This window comes from Aedes albopictus, chromosome 3 (genome assembly GCF_035046485.1).
Source record: "Aedes albopictus strain Foshan chromosome 3, AalbF5, whole genome shotgun sequence".
NCBI classification, from domain to species: domain Eukaryota; kingdom Metazoa; phylum Arthropoda; class Insecta; order Diptera; family Culicidae; genus Aedes; species Aedes albopictus.
The window spans coordinates 411,726,642-411,742,679 of record NC_085138.1 but is presented as its reverse complement, the minus strand read 5'-3'; the positions used below and the strand labels follow the sequence as shown (position 1 = coordinate 411,742,679).

The 16,038-nt window shown below is 36.0% G+C and overlaps 1 protein-coding gene across 1 annotated transcript in view; it reads left to right on the top strand.

Annotated features, from left to right (window-relative positions):
• The window catches only part of LOC109622245 (protein phosphatase 1 regulatory inhibitor subunit 16B), a 396,202-nt gene that overhangs the window by 357,910 nt on the left and 22,254 nt on the right, over positions 1–16,038 (top strand). Inside the window, exons 10-11 of the mRNA XM_062856265.1 lie at positions 706–769; positions 855–1,556. Coding sequence (XP_062712249.1) covers positions 706–769; positions 855–1,556 — 766 coding nt within the window. The remainder of the gene's footprint in view (positions 1–705; positions 770–854; positions 1,557–16,038) is intronic.

Genomic DNA, 16,038 nt, shown 5'->3' with positions numbered 1-16,038 from the left:
GCTAACTTTGGACCGAGTTTTGTTTCCGATAGGGCACACTAGAACAAATCGCGTGGGAGGATATTGAAATTGAAAACACAAATCTTGTCGTTCAACAGAAACTCCATTCATGCGACAGTTACAGGAACACTGTAACTATTGGTAATTTTTTTTTTTTCAAAAGTTTTTGTTTTTTAATTTTAAAAGAAATTATGAAAATTTAAACCACAAATAAACATTTCCAGAGTCCCTGAAGAGGGTCATAAACGGACCGAAACGTCGGACAAAATAAAATAACAGCGTTTTGATTTTGTCAAAGCTGAGAAGCTACAAAACATCAGTTCTCAACTACAGTCGAGCACACCAACGATTTCTAGACTCATGACAACTTTCTCGCATTCGGAACCTTAGCTTACCAGAGTGAGAAAAAGTTCGATAGATGGTTTAGAACTCGTCAAAATCGTGTGTAGTAGCACTTAGACCTTTCTAGACTCAACATACTCATCTAAAAGGGACTGCCTACCCGAAGAGAATTATCAGAGTGAGAAATGGCTTCTACACTTGGATATAAATCAAACTGCCCTTTAGTGTTCTTGAAGATTAAAGCAACTTGCGCTTTAAGGCAGTATAGTATTCAAAAGACTACAAATTCGTTTTTTCACAAACTCAGATATATGCTTAAAACAAGATATTTCATTCTGGAATTTCACTTATTTTTCATTGCAGGGCTACACGACACCGGATGGGCCAACATCAAATACTAACACCAATAACAGCTCAACGACGAACGGTAATTTTCATTTATCTTATCATCATCTTTTTTTTCAAATTTCAACAAACCCAAACCGTATGTTCCTTTTGCTTCCATTCTGCAGCAGTCGTCAATAACAGCACCAATATCAAGAATACCAACAACGGTCATCTTAACTCTGTAAATAATAATAACATCAACGCCACCAATAACGGTAACTGCACGACGTTGAATAACGGACTGAACAACAATACTCGTTACAACAATCACCTGAACAACAACAACAACATCAGCAGTAGCAAAGACCACAACTACGGTCCACCTTCTGCGGGGGCGACGAACCCCTCGTCCACGACCTCCTCGGCGTACTCCTCGCTCAACCAGTACGACCGACGGTCACCCGAGGGCAAGGACAATGATTCCTACATGAGCGAGTCCAGCGGAAAGATGCTGAACAACAACAGCCACAACCTGAATAACAACAACAACAATAGCAGCAGCAAGATACTAGCCTTATCATCCTCCTCTCCATCCTCCACAGTCAATGGTAATCTAGTCAGTAGCAGTAGCGGTAGTAATAGCAATAGCAATAGCAATCCAGCGAACAACATTCCAAATACGGGTGCGGTGGTGCCGGGATCGACCACCACCACCGCGGCGACGACGACAACGGCAACGGCCGCGGAAGTGTACTCCACCTCCAACAACGAGAACGGCAAGATCAACGTCCAGGTGACGGTCCTAGTGGGTGAGTACCGGAAGTCCCTTCGCCAGCATCCAAGCTACTGCTACTATGGCGGCCCGGATCCTAGCATGTCCGATGCGAGTTAGTAGATTTTAGAGCTTTTGTGTTTCCCTTTTGCTAGTCTTGTCTGCTTTTTCTGTACATTTCCTATTGAATCTGTACCAGGGATGGGAACACTTACTTGCAAAGAGTTACATTCAGTTGCTCCTATCTCAGTTCAAAAGTATGTTATCATTAGACAGTGTATCGAGGACCTTCAGCTTTTTGTCGTAAAGTATGAGTCGCAAACGCATACCAAAGTCATAAAAGAGCTGCAAGGCAACCCTGCACGCGGCAAAATTTCAGATCAAATTTCAAGGTAAAAGTCCTCCATATGCTGTTTTTATCAAAATGCTTCGGAACTGAGAGTTTAGCAAGAGAATATGAACCTCTTTGCAATTTGGTGTTCCCTTCGCTGACCAGAACCACACTAGCTTATCACTGACATCGACATCATCTGCAACGTGGTGACGGTCGGATCATCTTCATAGTTTGGGCGCAACTCTCGTATTCTATACTTGTTAGTTTTTCCTGCTATTTTAAATTGGCTGTTGTGCGTGTTGACAAAAGTTCTTGAAAAGACCAGCGATCTTAATAGTTAATTCATTGTTTCCCTAGGCATTCGTTTGGAGAATCTGTGGAAGATTCCTTTATAAAATCTAACAAAAACTTCCTCAGAAATTCTTCTAAAAAAAATTTAAAAAACTCTTTCGGAAATTTGTCCGAGTATTCGGATAAAAATTCTCTCACAGATTCTTTTCGCATTTCAATCTGAAAATGTTTTTCAGGGATTTGTTTAGAAATTCTATTCTACAAATTCCACAAAGAACTATATGAATGCATCTTGCATGATTTACTTCTGGAAATTCATTTTTTTTTAAATCTTCATGAATTTGAACAAAAATTCCTCCAGGGTTTTTTTTTCAAAAATACGTTCATAGATTCCTTTGGAAATTTCTTTAGAGATCTATTCAGAAATTTCTCCAGAGTTTCTTTTAGTAAAACTTTCAGCGATGCCTCCAAAAACTATTCCTGAGCTTTGAAGAAAAAGTTTCAAATGTTCCTTTAAAAATTAGTACTGGGGTTACTTTGGAAATTCTTCCAAGGGTTTCACCAGACAGCAACTTCCAATTTTCCCACTAGGGATTTCTTCAGAACTTTTACAAATAGTTGTGTAAGAAAGTTGTTTTGTATGAGTTTCTGCAGAAATTCCTCCACGGATTACTTTATAAAGACATTTAGAGATTTACCCTATTTTTCCTGAACTTTACCAGATTTTTATTCCCGAAAAATCCCTCAGAAACTCTTTTAAGCGTTCTCTCAAACGATCTACCAAGGATTTATTCCCAAACACTTTTCGAGGTTTGCTTTAGAAATTGCTTCAAGGTTTTTTTTTTTTTAAATCTGAATTTCTGTCAGAGTATCTTCCTAGGATTTCTTTACAAATTCCCCCAGGGTTTTTTTTTCAATTAAAATGAGAAATCCGTTTGTGAACTCTCGGCAGGAATTCCAATAGAAACTGCTCTAGGGATTTCTTCACTATTTTTTCCATGGATTCTTTCAGAAAACCTCCCATGGCTTTTATTATACATTTGACTAATAATATCGTCAGAAATACCTCCAGATTTTCCAAGGTTTATTTCTAAAAATTTTTTTCGATAATTCTTTAGACTTTAGAATGTCCTCCAAACATTTCTCCAAGAACTCCTTGATAAAGTCTTGCACGGATAGCTTCCAAAAATGTTGCATGGATTCATTTGAAAAATACATCAAGAATTCCCTTTTAAAAAAATCTTGCATTGAAACTCATCTACTAATTTCTTCTATTTTTTTTCAATAATTTCCAGAAAATTTTCATGGCATTCATATAGAAAACCTTTCATGAACTTTCTCATAAATACTCCATGGGTTATTGTTTTAGAAAATCATTCACGGATACATTGAGACTCAGAGATTCAGAACTTCTTCAAAATATTCTCAAAAGCTTTCTTAGAAAAACTTTCTCGTAGGATGGCTTAAAAAATTCTAAAAGAGATTATTGAGGAAACTCCAAAGATTTTTTGACATTGCTTTAGAAATTTCTTCAAGACATTTTTTCCCAGAAATTGCTCCAAGGATTTCTTAAGAAAGTCTCAGAAAATCCTCCAAGGAAGCCTTTAGTAATTTTTCTACAGATTCTTATAAGGATTTTTATGGAAAAACTGGAAGACATTCTTGCGTAGATTCATGCAGAAATTTTCACAGAGATTTCATCAGAAAACCCGCCGGGTATTACTCTATGTATTTTCTCGGATTCTTTTTGCAGAAATTCATTAAAAAATGTTTTGGATTTTAGCTTAAGGATTTCTTCAGAATTTTTGTTTTCTTTGCATTTTTTTTTTCATTTTCTTCAGATTTGTTTCAGTTTTTTTTTAATTTCTTCTGAAATTTCTTCAGCGATTCTTTCGTAAAAATCTTTACAATACTTTTGCAATATTCTTGGAACTACTTCCGACATTTCAACAAGAATTTCTTCAAAATTTGTTCTATAAATTGGATAATATGAAGAAGTTGTTCCAGCAGTTCCATAAGGAATTGCTCAAGTCGTTCATAAGATTTTTCCAAGAATTCATTCATGGGAATGCACCAGTGAAGGGCGCTGGAATCAGGGAACTTGCTCTGATTTTACCGTGACAGCACTGGAAATAATTTATCACACATCTTGTCAGTAATCTGCCGAAGCATAACAATGACCTTTTTTATGGAATTTGCTATTTTTTTTGGAAATCAATGAACCAAATACACGCCAAGATTATATGAGGCATCTACTAAAAATATCAGGATTTTATTACAATTCTCGGCGAGGAAGTCTAAAGAAATGTTGAAAAAAGTTTGTTAGAAAGCTTTAAGGGAAAGCCTGGCAAATGTTGCTAAAGGATCTGTAAAAAAATATCGCCAGAGAATCATCCAAAAATGAAGTCAGAAAGAGAAGTATGTATTAGATAAAGAAAAAATATGTAAAACTAAGTCTGTCATGGGTGCTCCACAAAACAATTTATTGATATGAAGTGCTCCGCGTTTCAAAAGGCTGAAACCCCCTGCATTATAAGTAATCATTGGAAGCTTTTCAGAAGTGTAGAATTAGCTCATAAGTTAAAATACATGTTAATTAAAACCAAAAAAAATAAAGGTTTTGGCAGGGCATGTTCCACATTGTTTTACATATCTGTAATTGACACATTCTACGGGCCCCGTATCATCAATACCAATTTTTCAAAGTCGAGTTATGGCATATTTGACATTTTTATCACATTCTACATTACTTTTGTCATCCAAAAATGTATTTGACATGATTAGTGTGACAATAAATATAAATTGAACGACGATTAAGATTAACATTAAAATCGTGTCTTTTAGGCACACTTTTCATCCAAACTGTCGTACCGTCAAGGCGCCATTCACCGTGGGGGCTCCATTCACCGTGTGCCTTCGAATATTTTTTCATTATTTCCATATTATGATTGAATGAAATGACAATTTCCCTTCAGTTTCACCAATATAACACTAATGTATTGTTATCATGTCAAAACGCCCATTAAAAACATTTAAAAGTATCATTTTGACACTAAAGTGTGTTTACATGAAGCGGGTTTCTGCTCGTTCATTGCATTCATAGTGAAAAAACGAAAACTGCGCTAAGGTGATTTAAGCGATAAACTAAATGTAGTAACGTTTTTATTCCACCAAGAAGCAATTAAATTCACATATCAGGTATGTATTTTGCATTACCGAAGTAAGTTTAACAAGAAAGTACGATTACTCGTACTTTTTAGTTGAAACAAAAAGGCACGGTAAATGGGTACCCTAGAAATCAATGGTCTCCATTCACCGTGCCCCATATTGTCCCATATATCTAGAAAAAATCGAAAATTTCAACATTCGTTTTTCTAATAAAATCTTGCAAGTTATTACTTGAAATGAATTTAATCGAAGAAAATTCCCTTGGCTGGGTTGTTTTGATCATTTTTAAACAAAGTAGAATAAAATTTCTCATACACGGTGAATGGGTCCCTACTACCACGGTGAATGGTGACCTACCACGGAATTGAGCGACCCTACTACCCTTTACTAATTGTACTATATCACCAAATTTTGTGAAAATTTTCCTACTTCTGTGTATATTGCTTTAATTTTAGCCTATAATGAAGGCAATTAAAAGCGGCACCAACAATGTTTATAAGACTGGTGTCAAATGACAGCCCTTATTTGCCCCGAATCCTCTTAGATCCACGGTGAATGGTGCCTTGACGGTATTTTAAACACCAACACACTGATTTTTCAAAAGTCTACCATCATTTGTAGATAAATGTATGAAGATTTTTTACCATAAAAAGATTTTTAATTGGAAGACTTGACAACTCTGAAATATTGCTGATCATAGTATGGGTTTTTATTGCGTTGTAACGTCACGAAAAATCAACATTTTCAAATTTTATTCAAATACGGAAAACGTTACAAATATCAAATTTTGTATGCTCTTTGTACTCGAAAAGATCTTTCAAATGAGACTAAAAAAAAGAAAATCGGTTCACGGAAGTCTGAGTTTCACCTGGTTGAAGTTTGCGTTGTAACGTCACGAAAAAAAGTTCTGTGGAAAAGACCAAATCTTTCTGGCTTGGACGACTTCTGAATTGGACAAACATAGTTCTATATTCAAAACAGTTTCGTTCTCATTGTGTATGAACTCTTTTTCATGATATCGTTTATAAATTGCGTACCATTGCCCGTTCATAAACTACGTAGACTTTTGAAGGACGGTGGAGATGGTGTTTGGCCAAAATCTACGATGTAATTGTACAACGATATTGTAAATTTTTTCAATCGTAATCATATACCACTCAAACCAAAAATTTCTGTGATATCAGTGGCCAACAGACGAAACACTGACGAAATTACAAAGTTATTAAGTTGGTCAAAGACTTACAGTTGATGGATAGTTTGATTTAAAGTTCCACCAACAGGCGGCGCTAGAGAACTTACAAATTTCAAATTTCATACATCTCAGGATCCCTATTACATAGAAATACGATTTCTTCGGCAAAGTTGTTTGGTAAGTAAATGACTTGCAGTTGATTTACCAATAGATTCGAGTTTTTGCCACTAGAAGACGTTAGTTTCCATTTTGCAAAAGCAGGCATGGGATTAGAATTTCTTGAAAAGTATTCTACAAGCTGGAACTTTTTTCACTTTGGACATATGGTATTCAAATCAAATTGTAATCAAAGAACAATATATAATTCTTAACTTTCAAAATTTAATTTGATTTGATTCACTTATTCCTTAGATATAAGAGTTAATAGAACAACAGTCAAAAATATGATTCCATCTTTGTGTAGAGCTAACCAATCAAGTCCAAAATTGTAGAAATTACAGATAACAAGATCAGGAACTATCAGTCGAAATTTGAGATTTTTTTGTATATATAAAAATGAATTTGAAGTTCCGTTGAGGCAACAAAACTCACGAACGGATGAACCGATGAAGATGACTCTTGCATGGTTCGATTCGTATTCATGGTGGCTGTGTTTATATGTACAAAAAGTTACGGAAATCATATAAAAAAGTATGAAAATTGTGAAATTACTGATTTTCTATGAGCTGGTAAGAAATTCAACACAATCTAAGTAAAACCAATCTAGAGTGCGGTGCTGTAATGACCTCAACAGTTGTCAAACCACCGCATCCGGGCAAGACAAAGTTTGCCGGGACAGCTAGTATTTTATATTTTATTATCTATATATATATAAATGAGTTTGAAGTCCCTTTGAGGCAACAAAACTGAAGAACGGATGAACCGATCAGCTTGACTCTTGCACGGTTCGGTTCGTATTCGGGTTGGCTGTGTTTATATGTACAAAAAGTTACGAAAATCAACTAGAAAAGTAAAAAAATGATAAAGTACTGATTTTTTATGAACTGGGAAGTAAATCAACACGAACGAAATGAAACCAATCTAGAGTGCGGTGACCTTATGACCTCAATATGTAGTTGTCAAACCACCACAGCTTGGCAAGACAAAGTTTGCCGGGACAGCTAGTCTATATATATAAAAATGAGTTTGAGGCTCCTTTGAGGCAACAAAACTCACGAACGGCTGAACCGATCAGGATGTCTTTTGCATGGTTTGTTTCGTATTCATGGTGGCTGTGTTTATAAGTAAAGAAAAGTTACGATAATGATCTAAAAAGCACAGAAAATTGATAAATTACTGCTTTTGCATGACCCTACGAAGAACATCAACACGATCGAAATGAAACCGATCTAGAGTGCCGTGCTGTAATGACCCTAACAAATGTCAAACTCACACAATTTGGCAAGACAAAGTTTGCCGGGACAGCTAGTCTATATATCTATATCTATATATATAAAAATGAGTTTGAAGTTCCTTTGAGGCAACAAAACTCAAGAACGGGTGGACCGATCAGCATGAGTCTTGCATGGTTCGATTCGTATTCGTGGTGGCTGTGTTTATATGTACAAAAAGTTACGAAAATCCACTAGAAAAGTATAAAAATTGTGAAAATACTGATTTTTAATGTGCCGGGAAGAAATTGAGCGTGATCGAAATGAAATCAATCTAGAGTGCGGTGCTATTTTGAGCTCTACAGTTGTCAAACAACCAAAAGACGGCAAGACAAAGTTTGCCGGGACAGCTAGTATATATATAAAAATGAGTTTGCTGCTTCTTTGAGGCAACAAAACTCACGAACGGCCGAACCGATCAGCATGACCCTTGCACGTTTCGATTCGTATTCATGGTGGCTGTGTTTATATGTATAAAAGGTAACGAAAATCAACTAGAAAAGTAACAAAATTGATAGAGAACTGATTTTCCATGAGCTGGGAAGGAAATCAACACGACCGAAATAAAATCAATCTAGAGTGCGGTGCTATTTCGAGCTCAACAGTTGTCAAACCACCACAAGACGGCAAGACAAAGTTTGCCGGGACAGCTAGTATATATATAAAAATGAATTTGAAGTCCCTTTGAGGCAACAAAAGTCACGAACGGCTGAACCGATCAGAATGACTCTTGCATGGTTAGATTCGTATTCATGGTGGCTGTGTTTATATGTAAAAAAAATTGGAAATTGAACTAAAAATGTAAGAAAATAGACAAAATGCTGTTTTTTTAGGACCTGGGAAGAAAATCAACACAATCGAAATGAAACCAATCTAGAGTGCCATGATGCAATGGACTTAACAATTGTCAAAGCACCACAACTTGGCGAGACGGTTACGGCTTGTTGAATGTGTTTTGGGTAATTAATAAAATTGGCATGACTTTGAATATTTGCAACTACCACCACTGTGTGGCAGAAATTAATAAAATACGGCAATTAAACCGAAAGTCCTTGATCTACCAAACAACTTTAATGAAGCAACCATCTTTCCAATTTATCACGATCCTGAGATAAGTAAAACTAAAAATGTGTATGCCCTCTAGCGCCTCCTAGTGGAAGGATTTGAAATCATACGGCCCATCAATTGAAAGTTCTTGACCAGCCAAACAATTGTCTAAATAGTTAGGATCTTGAAATATATGGTATAGATTTTACGTAAGTGTTACATCTATTTTTGACTAGCTGTCCCGGCAAACTTTGTCTTGCCAAGTTGTGGTGGTTTGACAATTGAAAAGGTAATTGCAGCACGGCACTCTAGATTGGTTTCATTTTGATCGTGTTGATTTTCCTTCCAGGTCATGAAAATCAGTACTTTATCAATTTTCATACTTTTTTAGTAAATTTTCGTAACTCTTTTCACTTATAAACACAGCCACCACGAATACGAATCGAACCGTGCTAGGGACATGTTGATCGGTTCATCCGTTTGTGAGTTTTGTTGCCTCAAAGGGAATTCAAACTCATTTTTATATATATAGATATAACAAAAATCGCCGACAAACAGACGTAACACCTTCGAAATAGAAACTCATAAATCTCAGGACTCTAATTACTTAGACTTTAGACTTTTAGAATGTTGATGTCTTTGGAAAAGTTGTTTATCTTGTCAAGAATGTTCAACTTAAAAGCCGTTTGGTTCAAGTTTCTAACTGACTAGTGGTAGTTGAAATTTTGAAAAAATAAGCACCTTATATTTATTCAAAAAATATTCAACATGTTGTAACTTCTTATAAAGTGCCCAAAGATTTTGCCAAAAAAAAGTTTCTCAACTAGTCAAAATTTGTTGAAAACTTTTTGAGAAATTCTAAATTATTGTAAACTTTTAATTAGCGTCGCCCAGTGTGTCTGAATCTCACATCCAATAGTAAATCAGCTGTAAGTTTTTGACTTATCTAACAACTTTGCCAAAGACACTAACTCTCTAAGTAATTATGACTCTGACATATATAAGGAGTGTATCGGAAATTAACTATAAACATACGGGATGTTCTATCTCGAAGCATGTTTGGTCTTATCATTTCGGTTCTTCTATCAAATCTTCACAATATAGTCAAGTTTAGAACAGCTTGAAAAAATTTGAAAAATGTTTAGCATTATTGAAAATATTGTAGAATGAATACATCTCACAAATTAAAGTTTTGGACAAATTGTTGTTTTTTAAAGATTTTTCAGCGTTTCAATAACCTGTAGCGAATGAAACTTGTACGGCGAAAAATTCAAAAAATATTAATTATTGTTAGCAGTTATGTACACATAACATATCACCGAACACCAACTTAAAAAAAATGTTTATGATCGAAAAACCCTCAACATTTAAAAAATGGCCTACCCTAAAAATACACTAATTTTTTGTCAAACTTTGACAGTCTGTTTTAAATATCTTCAAAGGATATTCAATTCCGTTCTCTACTAAAGCTACCTCGTCGTTAAGTTTAAAAACATTTCCAATTAAAAAAAAATGAATTATCAATTTGATGTATTTTTTTATTTGCGTAATCGTACTTTGAATGAGCATCAAAAAATTGGGTCCCTGAAAAATGACCTTTTTTCATTTTTAAGAATTGCGCTAAAATGGAGTCGATTTTTTTTCTTGAAAATAATTTTTAACCTATAATATGAGCAATCTGGGATAGAATATAATTGCGCTAAAATATTTTAAAAAATAAAAAAAAATCCATTTTTTCCGCAATTTCAAATTTTTAAGAGGTGTCCAAAATTTCAAGATCATGCGTTTAAACTTTGAGATTGATGTCCATGTAAAATAATTATTTTTACAAACGCAAAAGTGCCATTCCTTTTTCTGAGGATTTATATAGTACCTCCAAAAATAAAATTATTTATAACTCGAATAAATTATTTTTTAGGATGTTTTGAACATACATATATAGTTAATTTCCGATACACTCCTTAGGATGGATTTTTTTGTCAGAATTAGGTCTATTTGTCTCTGGAATCACAGAAATTGATGCCCCTAAGTGGTATGCAGATCCTCAGGTATGTCTTTGGTTCAATAACTGCTCACACATCTTAAAGCGTTTTTAATTTAATCAATGACATTGCATAAATTATTGAAAAAATATTTAATTCGACGGCGTGATTAGTTTTAATGTTACAAAATCTAAATATCTGGCGGTGCGAAGTAATTGGGACAGTCTTTGGGACAATATTAGATGAATATGGGTGGTACTAGGCCGAAGATGGGTACCATTAACCTTCATGAAGGAGTTTTCATACTGCTGATAGCAAAAACTTGGCCCTCCGAGCCATTTATCACAAAACGGATTTTCAATAGAACAAAGTTGCTCTTGGAGTAGTGAAAATAATGCAATAATATATTCACAAATTCGGGCAATTTTGGCTGATTATTCTGATTCTAAAATGATGTGCATTTCGTGACGTTACAACAGAACCCTGTTTGAAACTGAACGGGCGTTGTAACGTCACGAAATGTAAAAGTCGATTATCCAAAAACGAACCTGAAATGCAAATGTTTTATTTCACTGCATTGAAGAACAAACCAATAAATTTCAATGGTGGGAGAAATTTTCAGTTGAAAATAAAAATCCGAGCAAATTTTTCAAGATGTTGGTTGCGCGGTAGAGGGGGTCGAATTCTAGCGCGTTGTAACGTCACGCTACAAATACGCATTTTAAAATTTAAAAAAATGTTACCAATAATCGTATCGGGGAGCACTCACCACGATTTTTTGACCGATAAGCATTCCCAAGCTCACCGTGCATATTTTGATCGCTGATGCAATGAACTCAGCTGTCACTGTAGCGGAGGAAAACTCTCGCTGGTAACAGTGGCGACTGTAAACAAAGACACTCGCGCTCTTGAAGTAGTGTTCATTCGTCGATCACAACTCTCGCACAGCTGCTCGAAAATAAACGATTATAACGAAGCGAAAACTCGAGTAGCTATTATCGCGACCGATTTTTTTTCACAACGATAGACGATAATTTATCACCACGAGTGCCGATTCAAAGGAAAGGCAGCGCGTTATCGATACCGTGCCCGTGTCTGCAAATAATGCTCACCATAGATGAAATTTTTACACCATGGTGTATTTACATATGTGACACATCCCAGAGCAATATGAGATGGATAAGCAAGTCTTACGGTATTTTATTTTCAAAGATCCTGAAGAACCGAAAGATGTAACCTATGTCAAGGTCAATCCACCGCACCGAGCGCGGACTGGACATTTAATTCGTAATTGTGTAATGTAAAACACACTAGTAGAGAGCACAAGAGGATAGTGTAGGAGTAGAAGGATTCTGCGATTATGAGATGGATCGTATTAGGTGTAGATAAATGTGTTCCTATGGAGGATAGAAAGGAGGAAGGAATCAAAACATGGAAGAAAAAATACTAAAATTTAATAAATCACAACATCATTATCTTGGACAAAGCTGTTTACTATTTAGTGCCGCTCAGCAGAAGTTATATTTACGAACCAAGCGATTCATCTTCTTCGGATTCTTCATTCAATAATTCTACCGAATCACCCAATAAATATTTATAAATAATAAATTTCCGTGATTTCAAATCTTCATGCACAAAAGTGCTAGTTGGTGGCACATTTGCTAAACAATGTTTGACTATTTTAGACTCCCTCCCTCTCCCCACGCAACAGCTTCAATATATATTTTTTAATTTTGCTTGATGCGCAACTTAAAGTTGTTTGGCAACTATGCTGGGGAGAAGAAGTCGCGCTATCTGTCAGTCCTCGACCTACCAAACCACTTCGCAACTTTATTTCTGAATAGTTCAGAATCCTAATGCATACACACGAACTTTCGGTGAAATCTTCCCCATGATCCTTGTAGATTCCACTATCGACGATATTTTCGCCGTGAGTGGGAATTGGAATGAAAGCTGAGAATCAACTCGATATATTCAAGCAGTTGATCTTTCGACGCTGAATGAAGAATAGTTCGAGAGCGCACTCACAATTTTCAATGCAGTTCGTTGCGGGCAACTCACTCACGCTGGAGCGAGTTCATTCACACCTTTGTGAGAGAATGAACTGATTGTTGTTTTAATGATGAACATTTTGGACGATAGACACTGAAGCAAATTATTTGGCTTTCGCGAGAATTATCGTCTATCAGTAACCTTGTTTTAAATAAGTTTTTCTAATGAAAACTGAATGTTAAACAGGTCAAACATATCGGAAATTTTACAAGGAATATGAATATGGAAAAATATATTGTATTGAGGTTTACAGTCGATTTTATGAATTATAGTGAAAAATCTGACTACGAATGCGTAGAAACGTTGTAACGTCACGGTAAAATGTGTCTTCTTGACGACGTGATGAGTTATGTGCTGAAAAATTTAAATATCTGGCGGTGCAAAATAATGGATCTCAGCGCGCTAGTCTCTGGAACAAAACTAGACGAATATGGGTGATACTAAACCGATGATGGGTGCCGGTGTCATTAACCTTCATACTATTGATAGCAATAACTTGGCCCTCCGAGCCATTTATCACAAAACGGATTTTCAATAGAATAAACTTCCCCTTGAAGCAGTGAAGATAATGCAATGATATATTCACAAATTCGGGTAAATTTGGCTGATTATTCTGATTCTAACATGATGTGCATTTTCGTGACGTTACAACGCGAGCAGAACCCTGTTTGAAACTGAACGGGCGTTGTAACGTCACGAAATGTAAAAGTCGATTATCCAAAAACAAATGTTTTAAATTTAAATGTTTTATTCCATTGAATTGAAGAACAAACCAATAAATTTCAATAGTGGAAAAAAATTCAGAATATCATAAAAATCCGAGCAGATTTTTTAAGATGTTGGTTGCGCGTTAGAGAGGATCGGATTCTAGCGCGTTGTAACGTCACGCTACAAATACGCATTTTGAACACGTTTTTATAATGAAAACTAAATGTTCAATAAGTCAAATATATCAGAAATTTTACAAGGATTCCGAATATGAAAAAATATTTTGAAGTTTACGCTCGTTTTCATTAGTTATAGTGGAAAATCTGACTACGAATGCGTCAAAACGTTGTAACGTCACGGTAGAATGTGTCAATTACTTTTGCAGTTCTGCTAAGACTTCCACTTTATAATTTTCTATAACTTCTTCTTAGGTTGATACAAATTTAATTTTGACTTTTTGTCTCCCCCCTTCAACAAATTTTGGCTGGACTTTGCATTTTGAGGGGGCAGATAAAAAATAATTATCAAAAAATCGAGTCTTTCTAAAAAAATCTTTAACAAATCCGATGCGTTTTTAATATTTTTCAGATTAAATGCTTTATTATTTTTATCCTCCCTCAACCAGCCAAAGAGTAGTGGGACATAAAGCTAAATAAATTTTTGTTACGGCCTTATTTAAAAAAAAAAACATTCGCCAATTGTTGAACTGCTGGTATTGGAATTTTTTATTTTATTTGGTTTACCATGCATAATTTCTGGGTAGTAGAAAAATATTCAGTAATCGTTTTGATCCAGTCATTTCTTACACTTACCCTGAAATCCTGAAACTCCTTGAAATCCTTTAAAGCGCCCCTAATACTTTCAGGAATATTCCTGAAGCCCATTCAACACTGGTGAAATTCCTTGGAACGCCCTAAAACGACTCTGAAATACCATAAAACACCCTGGAATACCCTTTAAACTTCTTGAAAATCCCTGAAACATCCTTGAGATCTCCTCTGGAACACCGCTGAAATCCACTATAACGACCCTGGAATCCTCTAGAACGCCTTTGAAACTCAATGGAAACCCCTGATATGTCTCTGAAATCACCTGAAACGTCCCTGAACCCCCTCGGGAATGCCTCTAAAACCCCAAGGAACATCCCTGAAGCCCCTGAAACATCCTGCAAAATTCTGAATCCTCCTGGACTACCATTGAAACTTCTCGAAATGCTCTAGAATACCTTTGAAACTCAAACTAAACGCCTGATATGTCTCTAAAACCTCCCTTAATCCCCCTGTTGTGCTCTTGAAGCTCAACTTAAACCTGTCCAACGCACCTGTATTTTTTTCGGAAAACCCTGGAATGCCCCCAAAAGAGCATGGTACACCCCTGTACCGACCCTGAAACATCCTGCAAAACTCTGGAATCTCCTGGACCACCACTGACGCCCCTTGGAATCCCCTGGAATGTCCAGACACACTTTCAAAACTTCTGAAGCGCTTCTGAAACTCTTTGAAATTCGCTGGTATGCTCCTGAAACCCCTTAAAGTGGACTGACCATCAAACACACCTCGAACGACCCTGAAATCCCTTCAATTCCCCTGAGACCGTTTGTACTCTCTTGGAACTGGAACGCTCATGAAACGTTCCTGAAATCGAAAAAAACTGGTGGTCATGCGTACAGTTTTGCGATGCCTAATAATTTCTCTATGAATTCTCTCAAAAACTTCTTCTGGGGTTCTCTAAAAAAATCAAGCAACAAATTCTTCTGAAGATTTTTCTTGAAAGTTCTTGAAAGAGTTTCTGAATTCCTTCAGAAATTTCTCCAGGGAGGCTTTCAGACACTTATCTAGGGATTTATTCAGAAATAAGTCAAAGGATTCATTCCGACATTTTTCAAGAATATTATCGAATTCCACAATTTCTTCAGAGTTCCAAAGTTTGGAAATTCTTTTAGACATTCAAGCAAAAAAATTCTTCAAGGATTAGGTACCTAGAAACCAGTGTCGCTAAGCATCAGCGTACAAGTCACATAAAAGCTGATAAACACCAAAAGCCGAAAAGAGAGATGAGTTTGTGAAATAGGAGTGTTCACGGTGCGGCTTCGGAGTCAGTTTGGCTTTCTATTCCGCAGAACCATTACCTGTTCTGTGGCTTAATTGGTTAAAGCGCCGGTCTAGCGAATACGGAGTCGTGGGTTCGAATCCCACCAGAACGCGATTTTTTTCACAAATTTCATCTCTCAATTTGTCAATTAGCAACATTTTCGTACCTTCTAATTACAAGTGTTTCCAGTAAATTGCGTTTGCGTCTGCATTTCTAGACTAACATTTGAAAATGGCGTAACAGCCATTGCGAATTTTTGCGTCCCCAGGGTCTCCTGAACGTTTTTCCCATTTTTCATGTAA